The sequence below is a fragment of the Carlito syrichta genome, unplaced genomic scaffold (assembly GCF_000164805.1).
Source record: "Carlito syrichta isolate Samal-C Ts95f unplaced genomic scaffold, Tarsius_syrichta-2.0.1 Scaffold313361, whole genome shotgun sequence".
Lineage (NCBI taxonomy): Eukaryota > Metazoa > Chordata > Mammalia > Primates > Tarsiidae > Carlito > Carlito syrichta.
This window is the reverse complement of record NW_007257457.1, coordinates 293,061-315,539: the sequence shown is the minus strand read 5'-3', so window position 1 is coordinate 315,539 and position 22,479 is coordinate 293,061. Positions and strand designations below refer to the sequence as shown.

Below are 22,479 nucleotides of genomic sequence, written 5' to 3'. Positions count from 1 at the left end.
CAGCCACTGTACTCCAGTCTGGGCGACAGAGTGAGACTCCAACTCAAAAAAATAAATAAATAAAATTCTGTGCTTGTAAACAGTTTGCTCACTTTTATATCAAGTTATTCCAGATGGATATTTTGTCAAATACTTTGTTTGCATTGTGTTAATATTTATGTCTAAGTTACCTATTAATGAATGACTGCTTCTCCAAAGCTGAGCCTGCATAACAAATGGAACCTACCAAGTCAAAGCAAAATTCTTGTACTAACAAAAGTATAACAGTATCATTTAAAAAGTATTTCAATTGCACTAAAAAAAAAAGGAATCAAGAAAAATATTTTTGATTAAGGTATTTTCTTTTTTTTTTTTTAATTGGAATCTCTCTCTGTCGCCCAGGCTGGAGTGCAGTAGCACACTCACAGCCACTGCAGCCTTGACCTGCTGGGCTCAGGCGATCCTTCCGCCTCAGCCTTTCAAGTACCCAGAAGTACAGGCAAGCAATACCACACCCAGCTAACTTATTTTTTATTTATTTATTGTAGAGATGAAGTCTCACCAAGTCTCCCAGACTGTTCTTGAACACGTGGGCTCAGGCAATCCCCTCACCTTGGCCTACCAAAGTGCTGTAATTACAGGCTTGAGCCACAGTGCCTGCCTGTCCCCCGCCTTTTCTTTCCTTTTTTGAGTCAGAGTCTCACTCCTGCCCAAGCTGGAGTGCAGTGGCATGATCATGGCTACCACAGCCTCAACTTGCTGGGCTCAGGCAATCCTTCTGTTTCATTCTTTCAAGTGGCTGAAACTATAGGTGTATGCCACCATGCCTGGCTAATTTTTTTGGTTTATCGTAGAGATCAGGTCTTGCCAAGATACCCAGGCCTGTCTCAAATGCCTGGGCTCCAGAAATCCTCTCACCTCTACCTCCCAATGATTAAGGTATTTCTAAAGAAAATATTAAATATTACACCAGAACTTAGGATTTCTCCCATTAACTTTTCTTAATATGACCCAAATTTTAAAAAATGTATTTCATATGACACACAAAAAACAAAACACAAATTACATAAATTAATACTCAAGCCTTACTATATGCAGTGCCCACTGATACTAGCTACCTATTCTACTCTATTTCAATGAAAGGTATGTCAGTCAGACCCATTATACACTTGCTATCCAGTAATGTAGAACAGTATGAGAAATACAGAATTAGGAAATGAAATTATTTTGTATGGAAGGTAAATATTCATAACCCAATTGGCTCTCTCCCATCTGAGTTAATACTGGCTTTAAAAGGTTTTCACAATACTTCTTTAGGACCTGAAGCCATTAGTCAAAAGTCTTTAAACTTCCATTATTGCCCCGCTGCCAAGCTCCAGATCTATTAAAGTACAAAATGACCAAGAAAAGGGACTTGTGGGAAAAAACCAGAACTACTGTTAGAAAAAGAGAAGATCAGTAATAATGACTTTCATTTAAAATATCTTCTTACCAGGATATGAGAATAAAGGGAAACAACCTAATGAAATTTACCCCCCAAAATGAAAAATCCTTCCAAGTGTTGAAAATATATATGTCCATTATGACACTCTATAAATACTACTGGTCTCTACTGTTTGTTCAAACTTATCTGAAGTAACTCATTCTTAGCATCAAAAATTCAGACAATCCTATTCCCATAAAATAATGCAATTTTGTCCTTAATAAAACAATAAAACACTTGCAGTGATCATGGGCATATTAAGGACAAAGAATCAATACATCAAGAGATACCTTATTTTCTGCTATTTTTCAATTATCCAATGTTGCAATCACCATTTCATCTTGGATAGGAAACGTCAACTAAACTATTTTTCTAACACAATAGGTAGGATGTAAAAATTTTACTGCACCTAAAGCTACACAAGACATTTTAGTAGCCTCTGTTAAACAGGAGAAAGCTTCAATATGCGTTCAATATGAATAAGACAAACTTCACTTCTTTTCTCTAAGCAGTCTGAATTTAGCAAAACTTTAAGTATACTACTAAGAATGTAAAATTTCCTAAAATTACTATACTACTGCCCAAATGGTAATAAAAAACTAGCATTAAAATATTTATTTAGGGCTGGGTAAGGTGGCTCATACCTGTAATCCCAGCACTTTGGGAGGTAGAGGTGAGAGGACTGCCTGAGCCCAGGGGTTCAAGACCAACCTGGGCAACTTAGAGAACTCATCTCTACAATTAAAAAAAAAAAAAAGCCAAGTATGATGGTACATGCTTGGGGTTCCAGCTACTTGAAAGGCTGAGACAGAAGGGTCGCCTGAGTGCAGAAGATCAAGGCTTGATCTTCAGGCCACTGCACTCCAGCCTGGGTGACACAGTGAGATTCTGACTCAAAAAAAAAAAAAATTTAAGAATTTAAAATAGTTATCTGTAGAGTTGTAAGGACAATTTAAAAATTACAGTTGTAATTGTCACCTACAGTATGTCTCTAAGCCTGATTTAATAAACTCTTACCTAGAAATTTTTTGTGATGCAGTAGGTGTTCCAACAAATGCCTCGGGCAGCCATGGATTTGAGATTGAATATACTATAGATGGTTCTTCTATTTTAGGACTATAAAGAAGATAAACATTTAAGTTTTCATCAGGTATCATAAGGAGAACTGATAAAAATGTCATAAGATTAGAGGAGAGAAGAAGGGGATTCTTTTTTTTACTTTTTACATTTCTGCATTAGTTACAAATAAAGATGAACATGTTGCTCTTCAAGATTAAAACAAAATTCTTCTTGTAAGATATATAGCCAACATAAAAAGAGTTTTCTTCTTTTTACATATTCTAAGAAACCAAGGCAATGAAGGGTACATTGTTGATGAATGCTGCTGAATGTCAGAAAGATTAGTAAATCACATGACCATAAAAGGTGTAATAAAAACATACCTTTTGTAAAGTAAGTCACTATTTTTAGGTTCACTGCTTGCCGAAACGTCTCCAATTTTAGATAACACATTATTGATGAACACAGATCTTGTTAACACAGTTCCTTTCACAGCTTGCTTTGGAACTGATGATAATGGTTTGGGTCTAGAAACTGCAAAGGAATGTAGAAATTAATTCCATCTCTAACAAACAGGATTTTAGTAAAAAAATATGAAAACACAGATCACATGATAAGAATATCATAGTTAAAATTTTTTTTTTTTTTTTTGAGTTGGAGTCTCACTGTCACCCAGACTGGAGTGCAGTGGCCGCTCCTGGCCACCGTAGCCTTGATGTGCTGGGCTCTGGCAATCCTTCCGCCTCAGCCTTCCAAGTAGCTGGAACTACAGGCATGCGCTACCATCCCCGGCTAATTTTTGATATATTGTAGAGATGAGGTCTCACCAAGTTGCCCAGGCGGGTCTCGAACCCGCAGGCTCAGGCAATCCACTCACCTCAGCCTCCCAAAGGCGCGGGATTACAGGCTGAGCCACTGAGCCCAGCTTATAGTTAAAATTATATTCATTGTACAGCTATGCAGAATTTAACAATCTGGCTTTCAGGAAATGGTACAAAACTATTCTACATGTTTTCTAAAAGTCTTCAATTGGAAGAAAAAGTATTCTTTCATTTTGCATTACACTAGTAAAGACGTTGTAAAATCTTCTTTAAAAGCCTTACATTTCTTGGGATAGAGCAGCCAGGAAAATAGTACACCTGTGATGAATCTGACTATAGGCATACTTCATTTTACTGCACTTGGCTTAAATGCATTTTAATAAAATTATTTTTTATAAATTGAAGGTTTGTGGAGAAAATAAACTGCAGATATGGTAGAAATAGGAAGAAAACTAGAATTTGAAGTGATATTTGGGCCAGGCATGGTAGCTCACACCTGTAATTCTGGTGCTGAAATCCCATACATCTGAAACCAGTATTTATCAAAGTTTAGTTTTAGAAAACTACTTAAATGTTTAAAACAAGTAATCTATCTATATGATCTCAAAGATACTTTGTATACATAATCTGAATACTAATTGCAACATAACAAATCTTTTAACAATGTCAATAAGACATCTTTAAAGAATCTTGCCTGGCATGGTGGCTCAAGCCTGTAATCTCAGCACTTTGAGAGGCGGAGGTGAGAGGATTACTTGTGCCCAGCCTAAGCAACTTGGTGAGACCTCGTCTCTACAATAAAAAAATTAGCAGTGCATGGTGGCGCGTGCCTGTGGTTCCAGCTACTTGAAAGGCTGATGTGGAAGGATCACCTGAACCCAGTAGGTTGAAGCTGTGGTAGGGATGACAGTGAGACTCCGATGCAAAAAAAAAAAGAAGTTCATGCTGCTCTTTAAGTGTAAAATAGTAAGAGCAAATTTAGTACACAGAAAATCAAAGAATACAGGTGGAAATTCAAAGGAGGCCAAGGTGGGAGGACTGCCTGAGCCCAGGAATACAAGACTAGCCTGGGCAACATAGCAGAACTCACCTCTACAAAAAATATACAAATAAGCCAGGTATGGTGGCATGCACCTATGGTCCTAGCTACTCAGGATACAGATGCAGAAGGACTGCTTGAGACAAAAGTTTGAGGTTACAGTGAGCTATAATTATGCCACTGTACTCCAACCTGGACAACAGAGTGAGATCCTGTTCTCCCTCACCTACCCCCCAAAAAGGGAGAAAAAAAAGTGGAGCCTGAAGATGCGACTGAATAGATGCAATCTCATGATAAACTTGAACAGATGAGGAGATGCTTAAATATAAGCAAAGAAAGTGGTTTCTTGAGATGGAATCTGCTCCTGGTGTAAATGCTGTTAACATTGTTAAAATGACAACAAAGGATTTAGATTACATAACTGAGATGATAGGACAAAGGCAGGGTAACAGAGGATTGACTCCAATTTTGAAAGAAATTCTACTGTAGATAAAATGCTATCAAACAACATCACATCCCAGAGAAATATTTCGTGAAAGGAAGAGTCAATTGATGTGGCAAACTTCACTGTTGTCTCACTTGAAGAAATTGCTAGCCGGGCTCAGTGGCTCAGCCTGTAATCCCGCGCTCTGGGAGGCTGAGGTGAGTGGATTGCTTGAGCCTGCGGGTTCGAGACCCGCCTGGGCAGCTTGGCGAGTCCTCATCTCTACAATAAAAAATTAGCTGGGCGTGGTAGCACGTGCCTGTAGTTCCAGCTACTTGGAAGGCCAAAGCGGAAGAATTGCTGGAGCTCAGCAGGTCGAGGTTGCAGTGGCCATGAGTCACTTTGTCGCCCAGGCTTGAGTGCAGTGGCACAGTCATGGCTAACACAGCATCAACCTGCTGGGCTCAGGTGATTCTTCTGCTTCACTCTTCCAAGTAGCTGAGAGTACAGGCACACCCCAACACACCCAGCTAATTTTTTGATTTATTGTAGAGATGAGGGCTCAAAAAGTTGCCCAGAGTGGTCTCGAATCCCAGGGTACAGGCAATCCTCTAGCCTTGGTCTCCCAAAGTGTTGGGATTAGAGGGGTCAGCCACCACACCCTGCTAATAAAGTATTTTAAAATTAAGATATATACATTGTTTTTTAGACACAAGGCTATTGCACATTTAACAAGACTACAGTATAGTGTAAATGTAACTTTTATATGCACTGAGAAACCAAAAAAATTTAGGAGAACTGCTTTATTGTGATATTCAATTCATTGCAGTGATCTGGAACCAAACCAGCAATATCTCCAAGGTATACCTGCATATATTAGCAAAAGTGAGCTAAATTTAAGATAATGGTTTCAGAAAGGTAATCATTCAATATCTTATCTTTTTTGGTACAATAGTTGGAGATTCTTCAATGAAATCTTACCTTCTCGAAAAACTGATTTGGACAGATGGTAAGGCTTAGCTTGCTCCATGGCTAATTTTCGCTGGATTCTAGGAAGAATTTTTCCATACTGGTCTAATATAGAATTTCGAACCACTGATCTCTCTCGCAGACGAGGATCACGGTCATTCTATTGAACATATCACAATTGGTAAAAGTTTAATCTTCAAAATGTTAGGTCCTATAGGTATATATTTACCATTTAAAGTAAGATTATGAATATCCAAAATATCTTCCTCCTACCTATACATCCATTTGTCTAAATCAAGAACTTCATTCACACACCTAACTGCTTTATCAATCCTCACCCATCAATAAATTCCAAATCTCTGCTACCGAGTCTTGATTCTTCACAACTAACAAAAACATTGGTTACCATTTGCTAAGCATCCCCATGTGTTAGGCAACATACTACTTAACACACACATTTCTGTGCATCCTCAAAACAACCTCACAAGGAGATATTATTTTACAGGTGAGGAAAAAAAGGCTCAGAGTATGTCCCAAGGATACCAAGCAAACAAAGAATCAGTCTGGAATTAGTCATGACCCTTAAAGTCCAACGCTCTCTGTACTATATATAACTACTACTACTGTCTTCTACCTCTTCCTCTTGCTTTCCCTAAGGGAAGTGGTTAATCTGACAAAATTGTGGGCAGACATCAAAAACATTAAAGGTATATATAAAAGAATTAGATAAATTATAATACCCTGTTCCCAGTTATTGCAGAGATGAAAGATTCTCCAAGTTCAGGACACAGTGGTTATCAGACTGCAAACTTACATAACAAACAAGAACCCCAAAAGACTCCAATATTTTTTTATTCTCCCGTCCCTCATAATAAAGGAATTTTACTCATACCATAAGATTAATCTTCAGAGTTTGGTTCAGCTTCAAAGCAGAGACATAATTGGCACGCTGCAAATGGTGAACTAAAAGAAATTCATGATTCTGAACACTGGCACTGGACTGCAAAAACTTCACTAAACATGCCTAGGGAAAAAAAAAAAAATTTGTAAACTATCAATTTATCTTGAATTTTTGACAAGTTTATATACTGACAAAATTACCTGCTCAGTGTCTGTAAACGGTAACTTCAGTAAATCCTCCATTAAACTCACTTCCTGACAGACTTCATACGTGTGGTTTAGTAACTCCTCTATATTCAACCCATTAGAATGTTGCCGCAATAAACTCCAGGCTTCAACCATACACCTGAAAACAGTATTTACCAATGTTTAGTTTTAGAAAAGTTATTTAAATGTTCAAAACAAATAATCTACCTATAGAATCTCTAAGATACTTTTACATATAATTTGAATACTAACTGCTGCATAACAAATCTTACTAATAATAAGACATCTTTAAAGAATTTTATGCTACTTTTTAAGTGTAAAATAATAAGAGAACAAAGAAAGTATACAGAAATTCAAAGACCCCCCCCCAAAAAAACCCAAAAAACAATGTGGCCTGGATAGAACTGAAAAACTGGTACAGTATGACAGAGAAAGCCAGACTTTTCAAGAAGTGATACTCAGCATAAGAAGAGTGAAAAAGAATGTATGAAGGAATACAGGAGGAAACAAGCATATTGTATTCATGGGAAATGAAGGGTATAGCTTAGTAGTATGAGGGAAGACCCAAAAAAACCTGGAATTTATTTATTAAAAAATTGTGTGTTCTTACATGTTTAAACTTCAGTTACCTTCAAAATACTCTCCGTTTGATGAAATACATGTATTGATATGCTTTTTCCACTGCTCAAAACAGTTATTTATTTATTTTTTTACTTATGAGTTGTAGTCTCGCTCTGTCGCCCAGACTGGAGTGCAGTGGCCGCTCCCAGCCACCGCAGCCTCAACCTGCTGGGCTCTGGCGATCCTTCCGCCTCAACCTTCCGAGTAGTCGGAATCACAGGCGCGCACTACCACACCCGGCTGATTTTTGATTTATTGTAAAGATGAGATCTCGTCAAGTTGCCCAGGCGGGTCTCAAAGCTGCGGGCTCAGGCAATCCACTCACCTCAGCCCCCCCAAGGCGCGGAATTACAGGCTCAGCCATTGAGCCCAGCTTATTTATTTTTTTGAGTTGGAGTTTCACTCTGTCACCCAGGCTGGAGTACAGTGGCAAGATCATGACTTCCACAGCCTCAACCTGCTGGGTTCAGGTTATCCTTATCCTTCTGACTCAGCTTTTCAAGTAGCTGGAACTACAGGTGTGTGCCACCATGCCAGCTAATTTTTTAAAAAAATTTATCATAGAGATAAGGTTTCGCCATTTTTGCCTAGGCTGGTTGCGAATCCTTGGGCTCAGGCAATCCTCTCATCTCTGCCTCCCAAAGTGCTAGAATTATAGGCGTGAGCCACCACCCACCTCAAAACAGTTTTGAACTCATCAATGTTGATGCCTTTTGGCACTTTTCCACATTTGCAAAACATTTCTCTTTGAGGACTTTTTCCATCCAGGAAAACAAAAAAAAAGTTTGGTTGAAATCGGGTGAACAGGGATGGAAGGGCATGGGGGTCATGACATTTTTGGTCAGAAGCTGCTGACCACTCAGTGCCACATGGGCACATGTGTTGTCATGGTGGGAGAACCAGTCACCTGTTTGCCACAACTCGGGATGTTTCTTATGCAAATCATGACAAAATCTTTTTAAAACTTCCAAATAAAAACTTTGATTTACTGCTTGTTCCAGAGGAACAAATTTCAAATGTACTACAAGGGGCCTGTCCTCCAAAAGATAATTCCTGTTTTCTTTGGGTCCTTACTAATATTTTGATTGGTTTGCAGCAATATCTGATTAGAAAGCTTGGGTCAAATGTGACAGTCTTAGACATCATGGTGAAATGCTGAGACACCTTTCTTTGGGAAATAAGATCATTTAAATGAAGCAATGTTTCTAACATAGAAGTCTCTCAGAATGAGGTGTGGATTCTGAGAGCTTAAAAAAAAAGCTAGCATTCAACTCATACTCCACAATAGGACTGTCTTGGAGGTTCACGGGTATATCTATGAAAATTAAAATTACATATAGGCTATGACCCAACAATCCCAATGCAAAAAATATAATCTACAGAAATACCAGAAAAATTGCATAAAGATTTATATATTAAGACTATACAGTGAAACAAAGGATTATGATGCAGCCCTATATGAGGCAGGCATACATTAACTTGAATAATCAAGATATATTAAATTTTTTAAAAAGCAAGTTTAAAACAGTATGAATATTTAAAAATTAACAAATAAACAGATGTTTATGTATTTACTAAGCAGATAAAAACTTCCGAAAATATACACTGAAACCAATAAATATTAATCTTTCAGTTAATTTTTGGAGAGACTGACAATTTTCAAGGCAGAAGGGACAAAGAAAAAATGGCAAGTAGATAAGAGTTATAGTAATTAGTACTCATAATGAAAATTCATCTGAGGAAATTTTGGCAGCACTGTCCCAGACTTCCTGTGAATATAAAGTTACTCTAGGAAGCAAATGGCAGCCATCTGTTAATTTTGTTGTACTAGGACTAGAATAATGTCGCATATTCCATAGGCCTTGTAGAGGTCAGCAACTCAAAGAAGTAAAATGTTATGGGGTATTCCCTAAAACTTGACATATGAAATTGCCTTGTACTTCTCCTACCAGAACAGGCAAAACAGTGTGATTACAACTTGAGCGTACTTATCGGTGAGCACATGTGCAAATGTACAGAAATAAAACAAAGTGATTTTTTCCTAAACCAAAAACCTGGGAATGTTAAAAATAAAGAGGACAGCTGGGCTCAGTGGCTCAACCTGTAATCCCAGCACTTTGGGAGGCTGAGGTGAGAGGATTGCCTGAGCCTGCGGGTTTGAGACCCAACTGGGCAACTTAGCAAGACCTCGTCTCTACAATAAATCAAAAATTAGCCAGGCGTGGTAGCGCACACCTGTAGCTCCGGTTACTTGGAAGGCTGAGGTGGAAGGATCACCGGAGCCCAGCAGGTCGAGGCTGCAGTGGCCAGGAGTGTGCCCCTGCACTCTAGTCTGGGCGACAGAGCGAGACTCCAACTCAAAAAAAAAAAAAAACCTCCCCCAGAAACAGAGGACAATGTGAACCGTTAAATTATTAAATCTCATGACAAAGGTTAATTTCCCTAGTGTATAAAGAGATCCTACAAATCAGTAAGAAAAATTCCAACATAGAAAAAGAGAGAAAAAATTTTAAAGGGGAAGTCACAAAAGAAATAGCTCTTTAAGAAAATTGTATTCTGTATCTTCATATTATATATCTTCAAGAAAATGTATTATAGTGACAAAAAACTATTTTTTTTTTCATAGTCTCACTCTGTCACCCAGGCTGGAGTGTTGTGGCAGAATCATGGCTCACTGCAGCCTTGACCTCCTGGGCTCAGGCAGTCCTCTTGCCTTGGCCTCCATAAGTTCTGGGATTACAGACACAAGCCACCATGCCCAGCCCCAAACACCTATCACTGTGATAGGAGATTTGCTTCAGAGAAAAAAAATATCTGAAAACACACTGTGTTGATAAAGAGCATAGAATAAGGCAATTGGGAGAGGGGAGAGTTAAACTGGCATCACTCTCACAGAGAGCAATTTGCCCTGTTTATCAAAATTACAGTTGCAACTATCCTTTCACCCTAGAAATTGTATAAAATAAATTTGCACGTGTGCAATATGTATGGTTGTTCATCATAACACTGTTTACAATGGCAAAAAATGGAAATATCCTAAATGTTGATAAAGGGGAACAAATAATGGCACATCCATCCAAACAATGAATTACTATGCAACAGTTAAAAGCAAGAAAGCTTTTTATGTATTATTATAAAATTACCTCAAACTAAGTAAAAAAAAAAATATTGCAGAAAGGTATATAGTATACTGATTTTATTCTAAAAAAGGAGGTGGGGAGATAACATATATGCATTTGCTAACATCTATCTAGAAAAACTCAGAAAGCAGACACTAGAAGTTATTAACACTGACTGGGTACCAGGAGGCTGAGGATTCACTGTGTATCATTTTTACTTCTTAAAACATTGAATGAAATTACTATGTATATTTTTTAGTTTATATACATACATTTTATTTTAAAGATGTGGGGTAAAATTCAGGATTAGGTATACAAGTGGACATCATACCCACTCTATATGCTTGACCTTCCCCAGCCCATGAATACATATTTTTAAAGTTTTCCACTTGAAAGTGTGATACCAAACTTCCACTTGAGCAGACATACGAGTAGGAGTAAGATGAACTTATTTTTGATTTATCAAATATTAATTTTTTAACAGTATATAGAGTATTCTTAATAGCAAAAGACAAATGATCTTTCCTCATCAGAATCCCCCATATCAGAAAAATACATAGTTACCCCCATCTTTAAGAAATCCATTGCCAACACTCATTTACATTTTAAAACAAGAAATTTCCAAAATTCTCACTATTCTCCTGCTTCTTGTGATAGAAAGTCATGCTGCTAGGAAGAGCAGTAAGAAAATTGTTTCTACTGACAAAAGGCTAGGTTAGCAAGTTGTCAGTAAAAAGATGTAAGAAGTCATTTCAATAAGAAATGTATGAGGTTCATACAGAAGATAGCCTGAAATATTCTCCTGTGACAGACTCTCTAAAAATGTTAGACTGAATACAAACAATCTTTAAAAATGCATGGTAGAGACCACAATGAAAAAGGAAATTCCAGAGAGGTAAACAAGCAACCACTGATTTCCAGTTACCAGACTAAAGTAAAAAGACTAGGAAAAGGTATGCAGGATATAAACAACAACAGAACCCTGGGCTGTTTGTAAGATAGCTTGTGCTTAGATTCAGCAAGTGTTTGTGAGATAGCTTGTGCTCACAATACAATTGTTAGAGGTCAACACACAGGAATTATTTAAACTCCATATTGCTCTTAACATCCCTGCTACAATAAGTAGCCGTTTCAGTATTATTATTTGAAAGGGTGCAAATTAATAATACCATTAACATAAAATAATAGTTCAAAAACAGAGTAGCACCTCACTTATCTAGCACAGGGTAAGTCTGGGGGAAGGTGTTAGTGCTGATGGCTGAAATATTAAAACTTTGTCAGCCATTTTAACTTTCAGTCTACAATGACAGAATTTGGGTGTTAGAATGACCACTATAGAGTCTAATCTCTTTTAAGTTCAAATTTCCCAAACAGCCTCTATCCATGGTTCAAGGACATATTAATTAAACACTCTGTTGAACTAGAGATGTAGGTATCTGAATAAATTAAGTGATTATGTATTCACCACAGGACATATCCAGAAACTGTTTTCTTGAGTAAGTTCCCATAAATCAGCTTGTTTTCTTATCATTTGCTTCTTTCTGATAAGAGCGGAATATAAATTATGTTACCGCATAATCTGGGCAATGAAATGTGGCCACCTTTTGCAATATTATCAGTTCGAAAATTAAAGCAACTTTCTCCTAAGGTGGTTCACCTTTACTGTCTCAACTGTGAACTGTGACTTTGACTAGCAACACTCAAGTCATTCTCTATTTACAGGACTAGCAATTATTTTTAAACACTTGCTGAATCTAAGCACAAGCTATCTCACAAACAGCATTTTGAGTGGTTATGTTTTAATTTCCATACTTAATGTATAGGACATTTAATGTTCTAGTTTTCTGAGAACTGGGTAACTGAGACTTTACTTAAGAAAAATTCAAGGTTTAGAAATTTAAATTACTTAATGTGTGTCTACTATGTGGCTGAGGGAGAAGAAATAATGAGAAACTATAAACCAAAGAAACATGCTATAAATGAAAGAACAATGGATTTCCAAAAAAGAAAAAAAAACCAGCAACCTTTCAAAGATGTTTCTTCCAAGGTTCCAACATTTGCTCTTCTTAGCGATCAAGTACCAACTCTTTAAAGTCAGTAAGTAAAGAGTGAGAAGCTACATGCAATTAAAAAAAAAAATTACATTCTGATGGCCTATCCAATACTAGAACTCTCAGTTCATTTACTCAACAGATATCACATTTAGCTTCTTTTTAAAAATATTCTATTTTGCTTCTTTAAATTTTTGTTCTTAAAGTAAAGCTTATTGAAAATACAAATCTGATCTCATAAAATATGGTTCAGTCATTCTAGATTAATTAGGTTAGCTAAAAACACTTTTATTAAGCCAGATGATTTCAACAAGTACTTACTAATTCATTATTTTTAAGGATACTGTTAAGTTTCTACATGTCTAACTAATCTGTTAGACTTTGTAACTTTTCTTCTGCCTGAAGTCCAACAAATCTCCCTTAGAAAAATATTCTATTTAACCAAAGAGAACTAAGAAAACTTAACTTCAAGAGGGCTAACAATGAAGTGACTATTGGTTCATATACAACAGTCTGAGGTAGTGTGACTAACTTCTAAAAATATCAAAATGAGGCCCGGCTTGGCGGCTCAGCCTGTAATCCCACGCCTTTGGGAGGCTGAGGTGAGTGGATTGCGTGAGCCCGCGGGTTTGAGACCCGCCTGGACAGTGAGACCTCATCTCTACAATAAATAAAAAAAAATCAGCCGGGCGTGGTAGCGCATGCTTGTAATTCCAGCTACTTGGAAGGCTGAGGTGGAAGGATCGCCGAAGCCCAGCAGGTCGAGGCTGTGGTGGCTGGGAACGGCCACTGCACTCCAGTCTGGGCAACAGAGTGAGACTCCAACTCAAAAATAAAAATAAAAATATCAAAATGATCAACCACAATAGGGTTGAATAAAACCAATAAGAGTGGTATAAAGTTACAGTCTAGTAAGAAATTTCAGCTCCAAGCAATTTCTCCAGCAACCTTAGTTTAATAAGAAAACCCAATCACCAGACCAATTATGCCATTTAGCCTGCCACAGTTACTATATAGGTGAGAAATTTAATAATCATAGCAATATGTGTAGTATTAAAATATAAATGGCAAGCATATCATACTAATTAGAGAACATTAAAATATTGCAAAAGGAAGAAACAACAATAAAGATACCACTTGCTCATATCTGGTTAAAGTATTGACACAAAATTGGTCACTTTCTTAAATTATTTAAACATATACTTCAATATTCACTTTCTATGAAGAGCCTGTGGCAAATGCAACAACAAAATTCAAATACAAATAAGCGCAATACCCAAGCAACCAATATTAACAAAAATATCAGAGCAACATTACTGAATATAAATGCTCAAATATAATTTGTCACCTCTATTTAACTTCATTCTTCCTCTCTATTCCTGACGCCCTTCCAGCATACTCAACATTCAGTTGTATATGCAGGTATGTTGTCTAATAGCAAAATATATATTTATAAATCTCAGTTTGGCACCCTCCCCTTTCACTCAAGGTACTTATTCTAGATAAAAGGTGCTGTATGTTTTTCTTAACATTGAAAGACCAGTAAACATAAGAATATTAAGTAATACAACGAAAAGCAAAATATAGTCATCCTCTGGTATTCTCAGAGGGACTGGTTCCACAACCCCTGCAGATACCAAAATCCACATATACTCAAGTATCAGAGTTGCTCTAAGAACACCCATGTGGGCCAGGAGCGGTGGCTCACACTTATAATCTCAGCACTTTGGGAGGCTGAGATGAGAGGACTGCCTGAGCCCATAGGTTCAAGACCAGCTTGGGCAACTTGGCGAGACCTCATCTCTAATAAAAATAAAAATAAAAATAACACACGTATGAAAAGTTGACCCTCCATATATGCAGGTTTCATAACCCATGAATAATGTACTTATAAAATACTCATATAAGTAGACCTTCATCGTTCAAACCTGTGTTTTTCACAGGGTCAATTATATACTGCTATTTCATCAATTCTATTTTATTAACAGATTTGATTAAGAGTTGATACTTTTAAAAGATGCGCTTACCTATTAAAAAGCAAAACACTGAGGTGAAGGATAATATCACTACCACTGGACATTACTGGCTTCATTGTTTGAATATATCTGAGGGCTTGTTTGTGCTCGCCTTGACTCATGAAGGCCTGAATAATCTTTGAATGTTGCCATGACAAAGGTTTTGCAGTAGATGGATGAAACAGAAGATTCAAACCACTCTGCAAAAATGACATGAAAAGTGCTAAATATAAATACTGTTTGCAGTGAGACAAATTAACTAACTTTTAAAATGACAGACAATACTAAAAACCACAAAAATCAAGATAAAATCAGTTTAAATATAAGCTGGAAAGATCTACTTTATACTTTAATCTGTGGTATACAGTTGGTGCTCCATATCCACTGTTCCATAATCCCAGATTCAACCAATTGCAGACGGAAAATGTTAGAAAAAATTAAAAACACAATAAAATATAATACCAATAAAAACAATACCAAATAAACTATTTACATAGCATTTATACTGTATTAGGCATTAAAAATAATCCAGAGATGATTTAAAGTATTATCATCCCTCAGTATCTGCAGGGGACTGGACTGCCCTGAGATATAAAAATCTGCAGATGCTGAAGTCCCTGTTATAAAATGGTACATATCCTTCCATATACTTTAAGCAGTCTCTATATTACTTAAATACCCAGTACAAAGTAATTGACATGTATATACTTCTTATACTGTAATGTTTAGGGAATAATGACCCCAAAAAAGTCTGTACATGTTCAGTACAGATGCAAAATTTTTCCACTGAATATTTTCAATCAGTGGCTGGTTGAATAAATGAATGTAGAATGGACGTGGAGGGATGACAGTATACGGGAGGCTATGTGAAGGATATATGCAAATACTGTGCCATGTTACAGAAGAGACTTGAGCCTCTGTGGATTTTGGCATCTTTGGGGATCTGAGATACTGGGGGTTGACTATATTTTACCTTAAAGAATAAAAACCTTGGGCTCGGTGGTCCAGCCTGTGATCCCAACACTTTGGGAGGCCGAGGCGAGTGAACTGCCTGAGCCCGCGGGTTAGAGACCAGTCCAGGAAACTTGGTGAGACCTCCTCTCTATAATAACTTAAAAATTAGCTGGGTGTGGTAGCACATGCCTGTAATTCAGGCTACTTGGAAGGCTGAGGAAGGATCGCCGAAGCCCAGCAGGTCAATGCTGGGGTGGCCATGAGTGTGGCCTGGGTGATGAGGTGAGACTCCGACTCAAAAAACAAAACAAAAAAGAAGGAAACAAACAATTATGAGTATGTTTGGGGTGTTGAGTGAACCATGGGTGGCAGGATTTGGCACTGATGTATGAAATTGGTAATGGGATGATCTTATAAAATAACATAGCGAGATCTTAAAGGTATGAACCTTTTGATAAGGCATTTATTCTTTTTGGTTTTTTTTGAGTCAGGGTATTGCCCAGGATGGAGTGCAGTGACACACTCATGGCCACCCCAGTGTCAACTTGCTGAGCTCTGGTGATCCTTCCGCCTCAGCCTTCCAAGTACCCCAAACTACAGGTGCGCACTACCATGCCTAGCTAATTTTTTGATTTACTGTAGAGATGAGGTCTCGCCAAGTTGTCTGGGCTGGTCTTGAACCCGTGGGCTCAGGCATTCCACTCACCTCAGCATCCCCAAGTGGTGGGATTACAGGCTGAGCCACTGAGCCTGGCTGTTTCCTTCCTTCTTTAGACTGTAAGGAACCTGGAAACCTGAACTGTTATCTTTGTCTTCTTGCTGCCTCAGATGGTGTTTGGTGAAGGTACTGATTAAACCAAGTCTTTCTTAAATTACCTCTAGAAGTATATTGCATCATATCTTTAACATAAAATTTAAACCTGTTATGCATATTTTATAAAATTCTAACTAATTTATGAAAGTTTACATTCTAGGTTAACAGACTTACCTCATTGTCATTATGATCTATCAACCAAAACCCCTGAATACGTTTAACCTGGCCCCAAGAAATGGCAAAAGCAGTTGGAAAAGATTCAATGCAAGTGTCCGTTTTGTTTAGAAAAGAATACATAATATCAAGTAGCAAATAAATGGTCTTTAATAGACAGAATTAAGGAAAAAAAAAAACCAGCAAAAAACCCCCACCTACATACATAACCTAGAATAGGCAGCAATATAATGTAGCACGAAAGAGGATTCGAAGACTTCTTTCTAGTGTTCAGAAAACCATCATGGATATTCCGCTATGGGAATATGAACAAAGTTTTAATAAATGTGGGTGCTGTCAGTCTCACACCAACTTTATTCATTCTCAATATATTATTACCACCACAAGGGAAAAAAACTAAAGTATACTTTCTTCATGGAGTTGAACGCTTAGCAAATTGAGTTAACAAAGATATATGAAAAATTCTAGTTGTCCAACGAAAGCTGGCAGCTTAAGCAAAAACATCATCTATCTTATAAATGATGAATGGGTCTACACATTTTTACACTAAGAAATAACCTAAGCACAAAAATATCACAAAAACTACAGGACTCAAACAATGCATAAAGTAATATTAGGCTAATTTACAATATATTTATTTTCAGCACATAGGCGAATGCCATTGCCAGGTCATTTTTAACTCTTTGAGTGACCTGGACACATTTAAGAATCTGATAAAAACCAAGAAAGCTATCACTAGAAAAACAAAGATAAACCAAAATTTTGTATATAATTTTAGGTTAACCATAAGTCATCTGAACCCAACCAACAGATGCTGAGTTAGACCCTTTCTTTAAAAACAAAAACCAACCTCATGATTGAAATTGGATTAGGTATGTATGGTTTCTACTATCTGAAAGTTTAATTTTAATAATACATAAATATTTGACAAAAAATTTCAAGGATACAATTGAATGTTTGTCTTCATCGCTAACGTTGTCCAACAGGTAAATATCAAGCAGTGCCTACAAAAAAAAAGGTTTAAAAACTTCAGTGCACTCAATACAGTCATTCTTTCATTCACGCCCCTTGCTCTCCCAAGCTTACACCAGATGTGAAAAACATAGCCAAGCACATCCCTCCCCAACTTCACAGGCCTTTTACGTAAGAGCACGTTATCGCAAACCTACATGCAGACTAGCAGGGGGATATTTTCCTGTTCCTCCTTCATCTCGTCTCCACAACTTTTCAACTTTATCTCCTAACTGAGAAACCATTTCATCAATCATCAAGCAGTTAGATTTCCACTTGCCTCTGCGATAAGGAAAAAAATTAAGGGTTACTTAATCTTAGCGTTACTCATTATCAAAATTCTTAAAAGTAATAATCCCAATTATCAAAGAGACAAGAGGCTGGGTGTGGTGACTCTCGCCTGTAATCGCAGAGTTTTGAAAGGACAAGGTGGAAGGACAGCTTGAGGCCAGGAGTTTAAGACCAGCCTGGGCAACATAGCAAGACCCTGTGTCTACAAAAAATACAAACATTAGCTGGGCATAGTGGTGTGTGCCAGTAGTTTTAGATACTTGGGAGACTGAGGCAGGAAGACTGCTTAGAAGCCGTGAAGTTTGAAGTTACAGTGAGCTATGATCATGCCACTGCACTCCAGTCTGGGTGACAGACACCCTGTCTCTACAAACAAACAAACAAGAAAACAGAGAGAGAGAAAAGGAGTTGAGAAGTAGACCCCATTTAAGCATCATGAGAACTCCAGACATCAAGAGATAAACCCCGAAGTCAGGTAAACCGTGAAGTTGCCTCAAGTTCAGTCACCAGCAAGCAGATCAGACAAGGTCAGGTGCTGAGGGAGGATGTGGTCTAGTCAACCAAATGTCTGAGACTATTCTATTTCTCACCATCTTGAGCGAATTACCATAGAGTATGGCAGCTCAATGCAGTGAAAATACTGCAGTACAAAGTCAAAGAGCTACGGTTTGTGTTTCATCACTTGATAAAATGTGCATGTTTTTTTCTGAGAATTCTTAATTCAGAAAAAAATTAGAAGGTGGTATTTATCAAATAAGTGTAAATATATCACCAGTTAGTTATTTTATATTCCTGGTATTAACAGTTAACTTTCTAACATGTCAACCAATTTTCTTTTGTTGTTCTTATTTCTTTTTTTTTTTCAGTGATAAAAGTGTCGGAGGCCAGGAGTTCAAGACCAGCCTGGGCAACATAGCAAGACTCTTTGTTTCCTTCAGGATTCCCTCACTGAAAACTGTATCATCGAGCACCTTCAATGTGATAAGAAGGTATTAATGCTGTCCTTTTCTAATATTACTAACAGCAGCAGAAGTTACTACTTATTGAAGGTTTCCAGTGAGTCAGGCACTGTACTAGATGCCCCACACATATTATTTTAGTTTTATACTGACTTTATTATAACAAATAGGATTAGAAAGCATAGGAAATCTGCTCAAGGATGTACCCTTAGGAAATAACTGATCTAAAATTTTAAAATATGCACAATCAATCTCCCAACTTCATGTTCACTATCCTAGATGAGTTATTCTAAAGGACTGGCTTCCAAAATTTGCCATGAATCAGAATTACAGCTGGCACAGTCTTTAAAGTATTGATTTCCAGGTGATTCTAATATAAGAGACCTAGAATCATTTGTTAATCATTGCTCTAAATGTTATATGCTACTTTATAATTTTGTCAGTACAACTTGAGGAAGCCTACTTAATTCCAGAAGTGGGGTCAAGGTTCTAAACACTACTCTTTCTTCTTTTATTACATTTATTTCTTTATTTCAAAGGAATTAACTAGGCAATTGATGTATTCTTTTTTAAGAGTGAAAAAGAAATAAGAACAACAAAAGAAAACTGATTGACATGTTAAAAAGTTAACTGTTAATGCCAGGAATATAAAATAGCTAACTGGTGATATATTGTTTTTTTGAGTTGGAGTCTCACTCTGTCGCCCAGACTGGAGTGCAGTGGCCGCTTCCGGCCACCACAACCTCGCCTGCTGGGCTCCGGCGATCCTTCCGCCTCAGCCTTCCAAGTAGCTGGAACTACAGGCATGCGCTACCACGCCCGGCTGGTTTTTTTTGATTTATTGTAGAGATGAGGTCTCGCTGCCCAGGCGGCACTTATTTGATAAATACTACCTTCTAGTCTTTTTCTGAATAAGAATTCTCAGAAAAAAACATGCATATATTAGACTCTCCCTTAATACATAACTTATGCTAGTTTTACTTAGGAAATAATGAATAGCTACACTTAAGTTCTAAAAAAAAGTTGTAACAATACAACTAAAATAGTAACAGCAGTTACAAATTCTGATACTTTACTGAGAATTCCACCCATTTAATCATTTTGTAACATGATAAACTCTAGTCTATCTGAGAAAGTATGACTCCTTACAGACTATCATTTCTAAAATGTGTTTGAACATCTGGATCTACTATACCTTGATAAACGCTCACACTTCAGCCGCTGACTGGTGTAGTAGTTCTGAATTACAGGATAGTTGTAGCATAACCTTGACAACTGCACAGCATCATCTAGATTTTTTTTTAAAGTTGGAAAAAAAACTAGTAATATTTCCAAAATATATCAACAACACCTAAAGTTACATACATTGATATTTTACCATGATTTTATAATGACAATAACCCTCAGTTAACCTGCAAGCTGCTAAATTTAAGTAATATAAGAATACTACACATCCTTTTATTTACAGATGCATAAGTGAGAAAACAGTCTCTCATGAAAGTCTTTAACAAGGATACTGGCTCAAAGCCCTGGAAACTGTTCTAAAGAATTTTACTTCATAGGCACTAACAATTTGAAAGTAAGCAACGTTAACTGTTCAAATAGAAATCTAAGAGAATTATGAAAAAATAAGAACAATTATGTGCAGTGGCAGAGGCACTTCTAAATAAAATCTAATGGCTTCCTGGAAATGCAGTAAGTTAAAGTCTTTAGAAGTGTGTTCTAAGCGGATATAGTAAAAAGTCAATATCAAAAAAAAATTTTCTAATTCTTGGTACTGGCATTAGTTATTAAGTAAAAGGGGGTATTTAATTGATGATAGATAATACTAATTAGTAACTGTTTTTAAAGGACCCTTTGGGCCGGGCATTGTGGCTCACACCTAATCACTGCACTGAAGGTTGCGGCAAGAGGATTGCTTGAGCCCAGGAGTTCAAGACCAGCCTGGGCAACATAGTAAGACCCTGTCTGTACAAAAAGAAAATTTAAAAATTTCTTCATGCTGGGAATGGAGGTACAGGCCTACTCAGGAGGTTGAGGTGGTAAGCCGTGATTGTGCCACTACACTCTAGCCTGAGTGACAGACTGAAACTCCAACTCAAAAAGTACCCTTAACAAGAAAGAGACTGGAATTCAGGTTATAAAAACTATAGTTCTGAAGATCTAAAAAATAGCTAATGGTATTAATTCATTTTCAGGAACGTTTCCTCAAATTTGCTTTCCTTGTAAATGTTATCTCAATCAAATATTAAGCATGGGATGATAGTGAACACACACAGTAAGAAAGAATGTAATAAAAAAAAGTAAGCACATAAGAAAACAAAAGTGAAGTGGAAGAAAAGAAACCTGAAGCATAGAACACAACAATACAATTATAAAGATTTTAGAATGTTTCAATTAACATATATAAAGTAAATATTTTACCTAAGCCTTCTGGTAAAAGTCCAGAATGACAGAACCAAAGAACTACTTGTGCATATTGACAGATGCAGTGGGTAACCACACACTTATTGCTTAAGTCCATCCGTCCTGTAAAGAAGAGTTAACACCAGTTGTTTCGCTATCAATTTATCAAGTACAAAATAAAAATCAAGATGCACAACAGTTTCTAAATACTAATTAATCATTTGGTGATTTTTAACAATAATATATGGAAAGCTGAGGCGGAAGGATCACCGGAGCCCAGCAGGTCGAGGCTGCGGTGTCCAGGAGTGGCCACTGCACTCCAGTCTGGGTAACGGAGTGAGACTCCAACTCAAAAAAGCCAAAACAAAAACAAACAAGCAAACAAACAAACAAAAACAATAATATGTATATATATATTGAACTAATTTAGCTTGTATGTATTTTACTTGGGTCCAAAATGATGTCAAGCAAATCTCTAAAATGATAAAATAAATAAGTCACTAACTAAAGTGGTCATTGTAGGTAAATATGTTTCCATTTTAACCATACTTTCAATTAGCCTATTTCAGAAGTCAAATTTACACATTAACACAAATTAGTATAATATCATTAATCTGGGTTGTTCAAATCAGGCCTCTGCATAAAACTGGCTTTTCTGTGTTTTGTTGAAATTGCAAAACAGGAAAAATTCATGATTTCATTGAATAAAAATACATATGATTTAACGACTTGCAATTCTACTGAAGTACACTAGTCTTAACGATCATTAACTTTGTTTAACTTCAGAATTTCCCAAGATTATTTAAGTAAGGGCTCATGGCACATATAACAATATTCTATAGCTTTTCATCAAAAAAACCCAACAAAAAAACCCTAGCATTTGAGAAACAAAGTAAAGTCCTCTTTACATAATAACACATCTAAGACACAGGAATTTTATTCCTTTCTCTAAGTCAAGAAGTAAAATTTAATAAAACACTCCTTTGTACAGAAGAAAGATCATACCTCTCTCAGTGATCTCTTGGGCTTTTATTAAAAAACAGTTTAAAACTGTATTAAGATTGCTAAGTAGCAAATGGCACTGTTGAATACACTGTATAGTTTGTGGATCGATGAAACGACATGAACCATCAAATAATGGCATACCTTTCCAGAATAAAACACAAGATTAGTTTGCACAAAG

General features: G+C 36.9%; 1 protein-coding gene across 2 annotated transcripts in view; it reads right to left on the bottom strand.

The window, feature by feature from the left end:
- The window catches only part of AHCTF1 (AT-hook containing transcription factor 1), a 73,181-nt gene that overhangs the window by 26,651 nt on the left and 24,051 nt on the right, over positions 1-22,479 (bottom strand). For both annotated transcript variants that reach the window (XM_008070348.2, XM_021718724.1), the window contains exons 14-25: positions 22,302-22,442; positions 21,315-21,419; positions 20,086-20,179; positions 17,799-17,922; positions 17,577-17,633; positions 16,630-16,776; positions 14,700-14,887; positions 6,876-7,020; positions 6,667-6,798; positions 5,787-5,934; positions 2,905-3,055; positions 2,480-2,578 (exon numbers count right to left, since the gene is read on the bottom strand). In XM_008070348.2, the coding sequence (XP_008068539.1) occupies positions 2,480-2,578; positions 2,905-3,055; positions 5,787-5,934; positions 6,667-6,798; positions 6,876-7,020; positions 14,700-14,887; positions 16,630-16,776; positions 17,577-17,633; positions 17,799-17,922; positions 20,086-20,179; positions 21,315-21,419; positions 22,302-22,442 (1,531 nt within the window). The remainder of the gene's footprint in view (positions 1-2,479; positions 2,579-2,904; positions 3,056-5,786; positions 5,935-6,666; positions 6,799-6,875; positions 7,021-14,699; positions 14,888-16,629; positions 16,777-17,576; positions 17,634-17,798; positions 17,923-20,085; positions 20,180-21,314; positions 21,420-22,301; positions 22,443-22,479) is intronic.